Source organism: Pavona decussata, unplaced genomic scaffold, assembly GCF_977016875.1.
Source record: "Pavona decussata unplaced genomic scaffold, jaPavDecu1.1 SCAFFOLD_130, whole genome shotgun sequence".
Classification (NCBI taxonomy): domain Eukaryota; kingdom Metazoa; phylum Cnidaria; class Anthozoa; order Scleractinia; family Agariciidae; genus Pavona; species Pavona decussata.
The window spans coordinates 795,437-810,000 of NW_028145544.1; the positions used below are offsets into that span (position 1 = coordinate 795,437).

At 37.5% G+C, this 14,564-nt stretch overlaps 1 protein-coding gene and 1 long non-coding RNA gene across 4 annotated transcripts; both read right to left on the reverse strand.

Moving 5' to 3' along the window:
• Positions 1 to 1,599: 1,599 nt before the first annotated feature.
• Positions 1,600 to 3,802, reverse strand: LOC146468503 (neo-calmodulin-like). Its single transcript, XM_085124389.1, has 3 exons — positions 3,650 to 3,802; positions 2,671 to 2,889; positions 1,600 to 1,939 (listed from the first exon to the last, which is right to left on the reverse strand). The coding sequence occupies exons 1-3, from the start codon at positions 3,681 to 3,683 to the stop codon at positions 1,890 to 1,892; spliced, it is 303 nt and encodes a 100-aa protein (XP_084980515.1). The 5' UTR covers positions 3,684 to 3,802; the 3' UTR covers positions 1,600 to 1,889.
• A 5,086-nt stretch (positions 3,803 to 8,888) lies between these two features.
• On the reverse strand, positions 8,889 to 11,397 carry LOC146468504 (uncharacterized). Of its 3 annotated transcripts, none has more exons than XR_014867466.1 (4): positions 11,147 to 11,397; positions 10,163 to 10,304; positions 9,535 to 9,606; positions 8,889 to 9,072 (listed from the first exon to the last, which is right to left on the reverse strand). It is a non-coding gene; the product is annotated as an uncharacterized LOC146468504 (long non-coding RNA). The 3 variants fall into 3 exon arrangements; XR_014867465.1 differs by having other exon boundaries at positions 8,889 to 9,076; positions 9,539 to 9,606; positions 10,790 to 11,397; XR_014867464.1 differs by having other exon boundaries at positions 8,891 to 9,072; positions 10,790 to 11,397.
• Between the last annotated feature and the right edge of the window lie 3,167 nt (positions 11,398 to 14,564).

Sequence of the window (14,564 nt, forward strand, 5' to 3'; positions counted from 1 at the left end):
CTGCCAAATAGGGTAGCGCTCTGCATTAATATGCCAACTACGCGGTAAGCAATGTTTTGCTTTTCAGAAGAAAATGTAAACAGACCCTTAGGCGTTATTTTATTTTATTTAAAAAAAAACTGAATAAATTAAGGAATTAAGGATCTCGTTTTTGCTTGGGAGAAACTAGCTGATGCTTGCGAATCAGGCAAGAAATTGATTTCTGGTTGCAAAGCGAGATAAAAAAAAAAGAAGAAAAAAAAAACGGGAAACACTTTGATGAAATTTAATAAGTCTATTTTCGTAGATTGTCATAAATGAGAACTTCAATCGGAGGCAATATAAACAAGTGGGTAAGAACAGTTACAGAGCTGCTTCGATTTTTGGCAAATAAGTCGCCTTTCATGTTTCATAATTTCTCTTCCTGTTCTAAGTTAAATAAATACCGTTCCATCGCGAAATTGTTGTGATTTATCCGCATTTTTGTCGTTAGAGAAGTTTAATAGTCTTTATTGAATCCTGTGGTGTTGTACTGAATAATTAAACAGTCCGGATGCCTGTTCACATCCCACATTATTCTTCCTGTGTTTAATAATGCACGGAAAAGAGAATGTCTTCCTCACTGAGCTCGAGAATTTGTTGTAAAGTAGAAACATTCCAAGAAAACATTAAATTAGATTTATTTTTTGACCTAAGTGATACACCAGATGTATTATCCAGACAAACGCCGATTAGGATTTACATTTAACTTAATTTCCCGCTAACAATAAGCAAAAATTATATTTATCATACTTATCCCAAAATTAACTTACAAGGAAAAAACTTCACCGCCGATTTTACCACAAAATAATTTCCCGCGAACACTTGGCGAATCAACTCAGTTAGGTGATAAGTACAGAGTAATACAAGCACAAGAATCCTTAGGGGAGGTACAGGTGAAGGGTTTTGAAAGTACGTAATGCCTCTGGGATAGGGATAGGGAAAGGGGTTTGGAACAATGAGGGAGGGGTCGGGGTAATGCTCTCTTCTGCCACCTCCGAGGGTTTGATGTTTGAGTAATTTTAGTGTGAACGGAATATATTTCGCTTCCAGGTATAAACTGAAATATGGCTATTTGCAGGTTTGGTCTTAAAATTAGAATGATTTAGTGGTTACCGTAAGAATTCGATCATACACTCCCTCTAATTTAAACGCAGCGTCCAAGCCAATACCCTTAAAAAGATATCAAAATTAAGGAGTCAGGGAGCATTCGACACTAGAAATGCCTGAAAATGTAGGTATTAAATGCAGTAAATCTGATTTTTTTAATGTCTTTTTTTTGGGGGGGGGGGGGGGCAACCCCCTCAACCCCCCCTGTATCTATTCCTGCGAGCAAATATGGAAGATCTCAAATAAGTCCTGAAATGAAGCTAGAGCACAGAACCCATTCCCCCCCCCCCCCCCCCGTCTAGTCCTAACTACTTTGTAATTGAAAGTAATTGCAGTTTTTCAATTTGGTGAATAACTTGATGGAAAACCCAATTCTGTATTAATTAAAACTAGTTACCAAAGATTAATTAAGCTACTGTTATTATAATTTGGCGCTAACCGGAGTGACAGAATTGAAGACACAAATCTATGTGAGGTATGAACCGTTTTTTTATTCGCTCAAATTCCCATAAATTGCACAAAAAAAACAGTGCAAAAAAGCCATGCTGTACTTAAGTTAGCGGCTGCAGCCTACCCATTCACGCGTACTTCATAGGTCGCTTTTTATTTTCCTGCTGTTGTAAGCTTAGTAGCTTGTGATGTTATGCGCCAGTTTTAGAAGCAAGGTTTTTAAGTCTCCAATAATGTGGGAACCGGTTGATTTGGGTACGTTCTTGAGGTTGCCTTGCTTCTCTTACTGCGCATGTTCATTGAAGCGTAATTTATTTTTCTGATAATTTTTCCCCCATCGGGCCAATAAGAGCAAGAAATTCTGCAAGTAAAATAAAGAAATAAATAAACATTGTTATTGCCAAGGGTGAGTGGATATCAGAACATCAATATACACGTCAAGGAAGGGATACTCGTGTGAGGGGGTATTCCGTGCATTAGGTCAAAGATTTTGAGTATTTTTATCGTCTGTTTTGGTATGGTTTAGAATGGAAATGGATTAATCACAAAAAGCTATGTTACTGATCATGATCATCATCATCGTCATTATCATCGTCATCATCATCATTATCATCATCATCATCATCCCCAATCCCACCACCACCACTATCATCATCGCCGTCATCAGTACAATCCGGGTGTCGTTATCATCTAGAGTACAACTCATATTTCGTACATCTATTCTATTCAAACCCCCTTCTCTGCACGTCCTCTAAGAAATAAAGGAAAGTGAAGGAGAATTTGTAGGTGGATAACAGAACTGATAGTGAAAATACAAAACTGAATGCAAGGCTGGCACTACGGCAAAGGGCGGATTTATTAGTGGCTAATTCTATTAGTCGAAATATTGGCCACTAATAAATCTGCCCTTTGCCGTAGAGCCAGCCTTGCATTCAGTTTTGTATTTTCACGTTCAAGTGACGCCTGACACGAGGTCTTTCACAAGAGAGATCCGGCAAAATTACCAGCAAGTTTAATTCCTGCGTTGTGTGGACCTCTGCATTCAAAGGTTTTTTTTTTTTTTTTTTTTTTTTAGAACTGATAGTTCAGTACCTTGGTATGAAACTCTTTTATCTTGGTCCAGCTTGACGCTTGCTATCATCTCGTTTAGTTCATCACGTGGTATTTTGTTGTCCATATTTAGTATAATGTAGCGTAACTCCGCTGACTCGATGTACCCCTTGTTGTCGGCGTCGAAGATTCTGAATGCTAGCATCATGTCAGCTTCTCGTTCGTCTGGTGATATCTGATCCTCCATCAACTTTACAAACTCTGGAAAGTCAATGACATCATTTTAATTTCCTAGTGCAATAAGCAAGTAAATACCTTTTGATATACGTGTTGTTGCTTAAATTTGCTTTTGGTTAATTTAAAAAATTCAGACCGGTTAAAAAACTTATTTTCCTTTGTCTTCGATTTATTGCCTTAATTTTGAACAAAGAATAATAAAAATAAAACTGGCTTTAAAAAATTAAGAGTAAAATAGGCTAATGGTGCTCTCTTAAGTAGTGCTACTTATTATGAGTCTTCTACTATTAGTGAAATCTTTTAGTGTGACGTGACAGCTATCCAACACTGCTTTCATCGATCCACAAGGCGGTTATAATATTCCAGTCCGTAGATGAAATCCTCAATTGTGATCATAGGAGTTCTTCAAGTTTGTTTCTGTAATTATTTTTGTTTTTGCCTTTTTTGGCACTTTGTTGTTAATTAGGAGGGAAAATCAGAACTTCCTTCGAAACCAACGCTTTTATCGCACAAAACTGGTAAAGTTTGAGAGAAACCCGGAAGATTTTAACTTCCTACTATGAATAAAACTACATAACGAGATTGCAAATTATGTTTATCCAGATAAAATCGAAATATTAAATCAATGTATCCAGAAATAGTCAAAACAATATTTTAAAGTGGCAAACGAAGGCGACCTTCTAGTTACCATAAAACATTTACTTATTTAAAAGAGGAAATGCTATGATCTAAAAGGTAGTTTTCGTAATTTAAGAATACTGAATTTAAAAAGGTGCAACCAAACCTGAATTCACTTTTCTTTGTCGCCGAAGAACCATGTCTTCGTTTAGAACTCTGAATTTTTTGTCGAGTCGGTTCTGGTCTGCACCGGCGTTTTGTTATGATTTTTGATGTTATAAATACGTTTTAAGCTTTTTTATGTTTTTTTCTTAGAGGTACTTTCCCCCCAAACTCAAAGCTCAATGACGTAGCTATTGATTCTAAATTGACGCCCCCTGCCGTCCGCTGACGCAAATCCAAACCTGCAGCTGATGTAGTCATTGTTATACCAGTAGGGTCACGTTTCACAAAATAATTAACTAAAATCGGAATCATTTGCCAGTTTGATCGCTAACACTACTCTATACTCTGTAGCTGACAGATTCTTAAGGGAAAAATCAATTAGCCCTCCGATCTAATTTCTTGTTTTAATTTTAGTTATTTCATTTAACGTTTTCTTTGTGTAAACCACGCCGTTAGCGAGGCAACGTGCGTGGTAAAAATTGATTTGTTTTGAAATTTTTAAATCTCAGTACAGAAGTCGCATTGGTTTTATACCATAGTCGCATGGCATTAAGCCATAGTGGCATGGTATTATGCCATAGTGCCATAATATTTTAGACTAAAATTTAACGTGAAATGATTTACCATCTTGCGGAGACGTTTGAGGACAGGAAAAATCAGTAAAAAAATAAACATCAAAGTTTTTATCTCGAAAGTTTTTCTGTTATTGTTAATATTTTTACAGCTTTGGCTTTGGTTAAAAAATATCTTTTTATATAGGACCTGATCATTTCGGACGGCCTAAAGTTGAATAGTTTATAATAGGGAAATTTTAGGTCGGAAAGGATTCTCTGATTTTTGACATGATATTTTTTTCCTTGAGTTTTCAGCACCGGATAATGAAGTAATATCTATTTTGTTACTTTAATACCACGTAATCCCACGCAGTGCCCTCAGACAAGAAATTGGAATTCATTAAGCATAGCAAAAGTTATCTTGGAGTGAAAAACTGAAGCACGCTTTACCAGCGTGTTCTGTTGATGTGTTAGTTAAGATAAGACCACGCATAGTTTTTCTCTAAAGCTTAATTTACCATGAACTGATTTCTTGTACCATCTGACCAAGAAGGTCGATAAAAAAGAGAAAAACAGAAGAAAAAAAAAAAAAAAGAGAAATACAATCAACAAACTTCTTTTATCATTAGATATAAAATTTTGAGTTTTTCTGTTCGTTCAGGTCTAGGCCGCTTCGTGACATTTCTATCGCCAGAGTTGAATAGTTAATTTTGAAACGAAGAAATCTTAGGACGCAGCGGAATCTCATTCCCGGATTTTTGAGCTGATAGTCCTTTATCGACAGAATAAAAAAGTTGCATTGGATAATGAAGTAATATCTATTTTGGTTACGAAAATACCCCGCTTGCAATCCCACGCTTTGCGGGCTTCAGACGCGGAATAGGAATTCATTAAACAAAAGTTATTTTGGAGCGAAAAACGGAAGCACACTTGACTAACGTGCTGCGCTGATGTGTTATTTGATATTTTTAAACAATTATTGCACGAGCGCGCGTTGGATATGAAATGATAGATAGCTAACGAGGCGCGCAGCGCCGAGTTGGCTAAAATCGTACCATATCCAGTAAGCGTGAGTGAAATAATTGTTTTATTAAAACAATCCAGATATATTGCTAGATCTTTTGCTGATTTCGTTTTGCAAGAACAACAAGAAGACAATTTAATGGTCTCGCTCCTATATTATGCCCACTAAGCCAGTGAAATATTTGAAATTGCATTATACAATGATCCAGTTTATAATAATATTTAATTTCAATACAGTAAAATATTTTTGACGCAAAATGCTGAATACGTAAGAATAGAAAAATGAGTTGTAATTGAGACCGAAGTATATCAACGTTTATAAAATATTCCATCACTCCGTCAAGCTTGGAAGATAAAAATGATGGAACTGTTTTCGGTTGGATGAAGTAAAACTAAGTTGCTTGGCCACGAAAACGTAATTTCCCTAAAGCGTTGTACGATGTATAATTTATACAATAAATATATATTGTGTTTGAACATTTGGTGGTGAATGACACTTTACACTTCGAATTCACAAACATTAACTGACTTTGATTGGCAGTTTAATTAACAAACTGAAAATCTGATTAAACTATACATTCATATTCATGAAGCTGATTTTGAGTCAAAACAGAAGCTAACTCACGCCGATTATCGGCGTGTTCATTCTCGGCTGATTCTCAGTTCATTTTCAGTTAATATTATAGAAAAAGAGAAAGACTATATTGTATAACGCAAATTATAATTTAAAAAGGTGGGACCTAGCTAGCTACAGATAACAAAATCTGTGAAATAGTGTCCCTCGTTGTTTTTTGAAATTATCAGTTATAACTAGTTTTCATGCTGTCTTTTTCTCACTTCTGTTCCGCCTTAATTCTCATTAAAAATAATACCAGGAAACCAGTATTTACGCGGTCATATTCCCCGAGGGTGACCGCTTAATGTATTGGTCTTTAAGCAATTGCAGAAAAAATTGTGACTGCTGTTCTTTTACACTTTTGTATTGGTTTTCCTTACGTCTAAGGGCGAAATTTGAATACTATTTTTAGTATTTATTTATAACATTTAACCGTTTAAGCCCTAACAGTGGTCAGCATCAATTTTCTCCTTGTGACATCAATGCTTATTCAAACCCTGAGGTCATAAGAATTAAGGATATGATCACCCAAGGATCACGTCTTTGTTGGCAAAATAATTTCTCAAGGCGACTGTAGATCACTTTGTAACTCATGCAAACTAGTTTTATAGGTTTTCTAAATCGCTATGGTCAAAGGTTCTTACTGGTCTCTCTTCAGGAGAGGTTTTGACGTACACTTTTCCGTCAAGTGTCCATACGCTTAGAATCAATCCTAGACATTTTTTCGCTGACTTTCTTCACTACACCTCGGCTAAGAGAGGTTAAGTTTTGATTACGGACACACCTTGCGGCTGAGGAATCCGGGTGAAGATCGGATAGCATTTTATGCTTTAGGCTGGCCCTTTTCTTGAAGAGATTTGTTTGGGCTTTGTGATTGGAAAATTTCACCAATATCGCCGGTTTCTCACCTTTACTGTTCATTTAATGGAATATATCTCTGTCATCTTCTGTGATCACAGATCACTGTGATCACTGTGTAATGCTCTAGCTAGCTTTAGCACAGCTTCCTCGGTTGACGTGTACGCGTCCTCTGGGATTCCATGGATTATTAGTTGATAATATGAATTTACCCTTGTTATTGTTATTTTTCTGCTGCTGCTGTAAATAGTTATTGAAAAACCTCGTGAGGAGTTTCTATTAAAGTTATCTAATTGAGAAGATCACTGCAGGCAGTTTCTAGCCGCTGGATAGACATAAGAATAATTTTTGACCATCGTATACAGAGACATTTTCTTGACAATGTCTACAGGTCGTTTGACTACGGATCTGTCATTATATCGTTTTAGCACGCGCGCATGCTCAAACCTCAAAACGTACCACCACAGTCACCACCGTAAAGTTTTACTAAAGCCATTAACTTCTTTCTTTTCTCCTGTTATTTGTTATTTTATTCCTATGTTCTTATACACAATGTAAATATTATATCCAAGTGTGAATAAACTGAAACTGTACCACATGGAAGAGAAAATGACTACATTGTCATATATATACATGGCTGAATCTCAGTTTAAGTCAGTAAGGTGGAACCGTGGTGCCAACGAAAGGGATCTGTCTCATATGGTCTAGGGGCCGACTTTTCTCTCCCTCATTGTCTTGTCGGGGACAAGGTATCGGAAAGTATTGCGGAACCATCTCCGGCTGACATAAGCGAACTCTCGTGGTGCATCGTCATGGTACAACGCTCCGGCAAAGCGTCCAGAGGTACCGCTGTCGGCTGTTTTTTTCTCTCGTTTTCAGCCATTTTGTCTTAAACTTGCCATGTGGAAGAGACAGTGATTACTTTAGTAATATCGATTAAAAGGAATATTAACAGAGAATGCGTGGCACGTGACTCGATTTACCAAGGCTGGTAGCAAAGAAGATTGGGATAATTTGGCTCAACATTTTGGTGTACGATTTAATCTTGCTTTTATTTGTACTAAATTCATCTCATAATGATCGAAAACTTCATCGAAGGAATCTTTAACGCGCTTTAAAAAGAAAGTGAATTTTCTGAGTTTTTAAACATAAAGTTGAATTTTCGGCAAATTACTAGAATATTTCGCACTTCAAATTAAAGAGTGCCTACAACTGTTATTTGCTATATTTGCTGTTTAGCCTTAGTACAAGAGAAAAAAAATCGATTTATTTAAAGGCTATATTAGCAAAAATGGCGAGGGCGATTTTTAGAGGATGAAACAAAAAATCAAAACTTATGCGTCCTTTTTATAAAGACAAATAGGGTTTAGTTATTTGGAATGAAAAAACAATAATTTAGCAATTCTGAGAGAATTAATTAAGCTGTTTCAGTAAATGTGTAATTTTTAAGAGAGTTTGGTGTAACCCCAAAATCATGTGTTTTAACTGGCTTAATTTTATGTGCTTTTTCAGGTGGCTATAAAAAAAAAATCCCCCCCCCCCCCAAAAAAAAAAAAAAAAAACAAGCGAATCTGCCCAAATAGACACCATTTTTGTTCATTGTATACGTTGCTGGTCTTGTGCAGAAGGTATGAAGGAAATCTATTTTCTATCTAAATTTGAGTGAGTGGTTCTTAAGCCGACAAGCTCTTAAGAGCTACTGCCTAACTGTATTACAAGTATAAATGTCTAGAAACCCTTAGTATAAACGGGAAAATATCTGGAAAGATTTAAAAACCATGATTGGGAAGAAGTTGTTCTCAAATCTATCTGTCCAGCATTTTGGCAGGGTGTAATAGACCCTTTTCGCTCTGCGGGTGGACCCTAACCCTAACGAAGGCGCCAAAGGGTTGCTTCGCGTGACGAGCCTTAGTACTCCTGTGACACTCCTGTGGGCATATGAAAAAATTCCGTTTCCTCAGCGCTCCATTTAATTAAGTCAAAGACTGCGCGAGTCCGTTTGACTGAACAAGTCAAAGCAGGAAATTGGGAGGAACTTTGTTTCTCAGATTATAGCACGGATGCCAACCAACTGAGTTTGTGATAACTACTGAGTTTATTGAGAGTTCGGGATGTCTTTGTAGAGATGAGTTGCGCGTTATTGCCTCACATGAACTAAAAGGAGAAAAATGACTAAACAAAACAAAACAAGCGAATTTAGTTTGTAATAAAACACTTTATTTTTGTGGATCCAAAGCCATTTGTATTTTAGTATTGACAAACAACATATACTAAGTACAGGTCGCTTGGTTATAAAGTTTGCGACAAGTTGAAAAGTAGATCATTTAATTCAGTAATAGCAGCTTTTGAAAATATCCCTGTTTTGTTGGACATCTGCAGCTGAAAGCGAAAGCAAATTGCAATAAGTAGGCTGGACAGGGCATTTCTAAAGTAGAAATGGAGCAATGTTTTAGAAGTAATGATTGCATGGTACGGATGATCATTCAGGCGTCATGGTAATCGGCTCATGGTCACTAAGGAGAAAATTTAAATACTCGAAATGTCGTTTTCGATAGTGGGCCAGACCGGAATCATTAGATGATGTGAATCCTAGAAAATTTTGTTAATAATCCCATCTTCCGATTTTATCGGAGCTGCTTTTGGCTTTCTGTAAATATCAGCTTGTACGAGTAAAACCGAATATCTGACGCGATGACTCTCGGAAGGCCATTGATCCGAATAGATATCACCCGAAATAAATCGCTGGGTGCTCCTGGTAACAATAAGTTCGTCACAACGTTAACTTGTTACAACAGAAATACTAGAATAAACGTTCTGCAACAAGCCTGTTGTTACCTCTTATTATTTCTTCCTATCTGACGAACTGCATTTGATCTGAGAGACTTTAGCAAGGTTCCGTGATATGTTCTAAAATGTAACAGGAAAGTGAATAAGTAAATGCTTCAAAACACGCCAAGATTCGAGAAAATCGGTTAGAGGGAAGGGTAAGAATGTTTTAGTCCAAAAATAATTATCCATTAAGTGATTATAATACCGTGACAGGGCCACTCTTGATCGTGGCGCGACAATACTTGTAGCACTTGGCATTTAATTATTTTGCCACACAAAGAAATTACAAACAAGACACAAGGAGACGTTTTGCGGAATTATACGCACACTTTTCAGAACGTACTCTAAGTTAATTGTATTTGCAAACTCTTGGGTTTAAGATTTTATAGAGACTCAAAAGCTTGAACCACCGAACATCCGTCAGCTTGTGAAGGAGAGATTTGGCTGAATTATACGAGAACTGTTCAGAAAGTACTGTTACTTGTATTTTCAAGTTAACTCTAGGATATAGGATTTTATCAACTGACCAAACGAGGTGAACACTGTGATTGCCGAATCTAATTCTCCCCTTACATGCATCACTGATTGTGTATAAATGAAGAAAAGAGAATTCGGTTACTGATCAGTAACTTACCACCCAGGTCATAGTCGTAAAGAGCTGATTTGTTTTCTTGTCTCTTACATCGCTTCGAACTAGTCTCCATACTCCCTCCGACTTTGGCTTCGCTGGGGCGTGTGGTAACACATCGTCCAACGAGTCTAAGTCAACTTCAGTTCTTAAAATTGATTTTTGACAGGTTACTTCATATTTATTATGTTGGCTATTTCCCTCCACATTTTTAAATGTAAGGCCTATTAACTATTATCAAAATGTTGATCAGTCAATCAATAAATCAATCAGCCAGGCAAGCTCTGGCTAGATAGAATTGTTAAACTTTGCGTTCTAGGTAGATAGATCTAGACAGACAGACAGAAAGAGAGACCGCCAGGTAGGCTGACAGACAGGCAAATAGATAGCAGGCAGCTAAGCCAAGACACGCAAACAGATATAAATTGAATTACACACTAATATTTTAAAATGAAATAAAAACCCTAAATTTTCCAAGTCTCTTCCTTATATGTTTTATAGTATGGTTAAGAAAGTATATGTGAAACAAACAGAAACATAATGACAATAACAATATGCATATTTACGCATACTTCAAAACAACAATGTTAAAAAAAGTTCTTCCTTTATCCTCTAATAGGAGATTAACCGTACCTCATTAGTGTAGTAAGACTTAGCGTACTGTTATCCATCTGTTCTTTGACAGTTCAGAATCTTACTCAAATCATGTACTCAGTCAGAGCTTTTCGAAACGTCATCAATGCAACCTGTGATGTCACGTGGCATCTTAAATGGTGAAAAATGCTGCGAGACAAACAAACAAAACACACAAAAGAGACCACAATTTGTGAGCTTCAAGGGCAAAAGTCGTATCCCGGGTCATTTTTAATCAAAATAAAGCAAGCCTGCGTTCCTGTTTGTGGCTTTTACGCATTGCTGGGCATTCCTCACTGAACATCTGACCCTCGTGCGAAATAAGCGCGCATTCGAAACAAGGCAGGTTTTCTCTACCTCTAAGCGCGGCAATAAAGAGGAAACAGTAATTCCTCGTATATGGTGACTTGTGCTTGTCCATCCCGATTAGCTACGAACATATTCCGCGTTGAGACGCTCTTCCTGATTGCCGCTATATCGATAGAGGATGCCGGAAATAACCCTGGAAAATGAGAGATTCGTGTTTATGTAGTATTTGTCATAAGATGTTTTTGGTTCCACCACAGCTAGGAAGGATTAATTATTTTGACATTACTGATCCAGTGATTTGTTTTACAACGTTATGAATGAATGAATGAATGAATTAATTAATTAAGTCATCGTTATGCATTAATCGCGCTCGATTGATATCGATTATCACCGATCCATTATCGATTTTATCATTCGGGAAACGTGGGACAATGACGACCAGGACGCAAGTTGAAATAAAGCTGTCCCTGATAATATTAGATTTCACGGATTTTATTACTTTCTTGTTTATTCCTTCCGCCTATGGGCACGATAATAGAATTAGAAGGTGACCAACAGCACCAAGCGAGAAGGATCACAGGAAATATTGGTGACGTCAGGCACTCTGCGAGCATGCCTGTTCATTTTTAACCGAAGTAAATGTTGTATTTATGTATTAATCGTTATGCATTTATACAATTGATATCGATTATCACCGAGCCATTATCGATTTCATCATTTAGTCACAACGTAGGGACAATGACGACCAGCACGCCAGTTAAAATAAAGCTGTCACTAAGAACATTAGATTTCATGGATTTTGTTACTTTCTTGTTTATTCCTTCCGCCTGTGGGCACGATCATAGAATTAGAAAGTGACCAACTGCACGGATATTTGATACCAAGTGAGACGGAGCTCAGATCACGGGAAATATTGATGACGTCAGGCACTCCGTGGACGTGCTAATTAGGTTGTTCATTTTTAAGCGAAGCGGTGTTGTATTTTCCATTATTCTATCCACAGTGGGGCAACTGACACTGACTGACCTGGAGGTTAAGGCGTGCTTCTACTCAAAGGTTAGTAAAACTTACTGGTATGGGTGGACGTATGCCTTTGCTGTCGGATTTCATCTTAGCAGAATTCAACGGTCTCGCGGTTTCGGAAAAGCAACAAGCATTAAAGTATTTTATCGGAATAAACAAGTAGTGCAAAAGACAAGGTAATTTGGAAATAAAATCCAAAACTAATCAAGTTGGGTAGAGTACAATGCTGTTCACATCAGTCAATATATCACAATTTACACTATCCGCTGATGGCCTAAAAAGACAAATGAACGAGTAACATTACAATAATCAAGTCGTTAACAAGTGCAAAAACCCAATTTTCTGAAAAATAAATTAACAAACAAAAGAACAATATAATTACAAGACTGAGAAGGGCGAGACAATAAATTACAATACGAAGTTACAAGTCTAATATCAAACGAGGGAATGAAAGTTGATTATGCTCAGGGGGATACAACTACATGCAGTTTGCGATATCGATTGTTTGCAGTAAACTGGTTTCAAACGGTAGTATGTCGTGGATATACTTCCCAAAGGCTTTTGGAGAGTTGACGAATTTTAAGGCTTAAGCAATTGCATACCTTCGCTCTAATCCTGGCAATAGACCCACGATTTTGACCGAGTCTCGAGCTTTTGATTTACAAGTCACCTGCACAGAATGAGAGGATCTTGACTTATGTGTGTATTTCATCTGCTTCGATAAAGAAATCATTGATATTAGTCGTTGGAAACACTAAATACCACATTTTAAATACTAAATACTACATTTGCCTTTAATGAAATCTCACTTCAAACTTTTAGTTTGTAACAGTGAACAATTACTCACGTAAAGAACCGGAACTGATTGTACTCCGTTAGCTTACATAAATATGCCTTTTAAGGCCCTCCACAGACTAGTGATTTAGTTGTCGACAACTATTTGTGATCGACAACTAAAAGTTATCGAAAACTAAAAAACGTAGTCTGTGGCGCAAGTTGTCGACAACTAAACCCCAAATTATTAGTTGTCGACGGCCTCATTTTTTGGCGTTTTTCTAGTGTGTGAAAACTTTTGTTTTAGTTGTCGACTACTTTTAGATCTCCGCGCTCAGTGATGTCAGCGTCTTAAAACATGGAGGATTGCAGAAGTAAAATACATGGTAAAGAAAACATTTTTTTTATCTTCCTTCTCCACATCCCGTTCTCGGAGGTGGAAACGACACTAACGATGTCATTGTCGCGGCAGTTTGTGGTCACCAACAAGTTCTGAAACAGGATATTTTATCCAAAACGATTGAACGGCAAATTTGGCGCAAAGTTTGTTCGAGGGACTTTTGGCCAACGTGCCGTAGAAACTAAAATGACGGCTTTTCTCCTTTTTGAATGCACGAACACGTGAGCATGCGTAGTAAGCTCTTGGCGCCCAACCTCCCTGCGTATCGGTTGCTAAATCAGTATTTGAGCGCCAGTGTGTGGAATCCCTTTATCGGACTTATTTTGTTATCGATAACTTTTAGTTGTCGATCACAAATAGTTGTCGACAACTAAATCCCTAGTCTGTGGAGGACCTAAAAGGCCATAAAATGATGTAGCAAGAAAGTGAGATTTTAGTGTTTTGTTAAAATTGATTGTTTCCATCAGCAAAAACATAAAAGCTGAATTTCTCCGAGAAGTTAGATTGTAGATTAAATGGGATGTAAATTAGCAGAGGAAATACTCGCGATCTCGAAAGGATAGCACCATAAATATAGCGCAGAGATAATACAATACGATTAACAAGAGTAACTTTTATAACTAATTTCCTAATGTATAGAAGTCATTTCTACGAAGACGTTTTGACTCCTGGTAAGGCTAATTTAACTTTTGTCCAAAATTCGTGATTTGAAATAATCTCCACCCCAACCCTAAGAGGGCCCTCTTTCAAACAGCTTCCCCTCCCCTCCAACACCCCCCCTCCCCCCCCCCCCCCCCCCCGCCACCCCGTCAAGGTCTAAAAACTTAAAATAAGCTTTATAGAGCTGCTACTGTTACGGTTTTTTTCTAGTTTTTTCGAATATGGACGATAAACCAGAGGTCCCGTCTCGCAGTACTTGTTGCTAATAATCTGTAGGACTTTAAAGAACCCGCACACTGTTCAAAAAGAGTAGGGGACATAGTCCCCGGAGTGGTGGTCTATCTGTATCTCTGATTTCATCTGTGTTTCACATTCATGCGAGGGCTGGGTGGGTGGGTGAGATCAAAATATGGACTGATAGCAGCTGCCAGTAGCGCCTTTAATTACATGCTGACGTCCAATCTCACCCCACGGACGAATTGTAAACCGCCACGAGACTATATGATATGTGCGGTATATAAACACATTACCATTTATTCCTTTGGTTTATTCAGCTGAATCCGAAATTCTCTCCCACGAAGCTGGTAAGTCATAAGCATGAGCTGGCAA

Bases quoted from the DNA above. Each gene is read 5' to 3' on its own strand.
- LOC146468503 (XM_085124389.1), bottom strand. From the start codon at position 3,683: ATGGTTCTTCGGCGACAAAGAAAAGTGAATTCAG. The intron at 2,890-3,649 runs GTTTGGTTGCAC...TTGACTTTCCAG, and splicing joins ACAAAGAAAAGTGAATTCAG to AGTTTGTAAAGTTGATGGAG. The intron at 1,940-2,670 runs GTACTGAACTAT...TTTTACTTGCAG, and splicing joins TAAAAGAGTTTCATACCAAG to AATTTCTTGCTCTTATTGGC.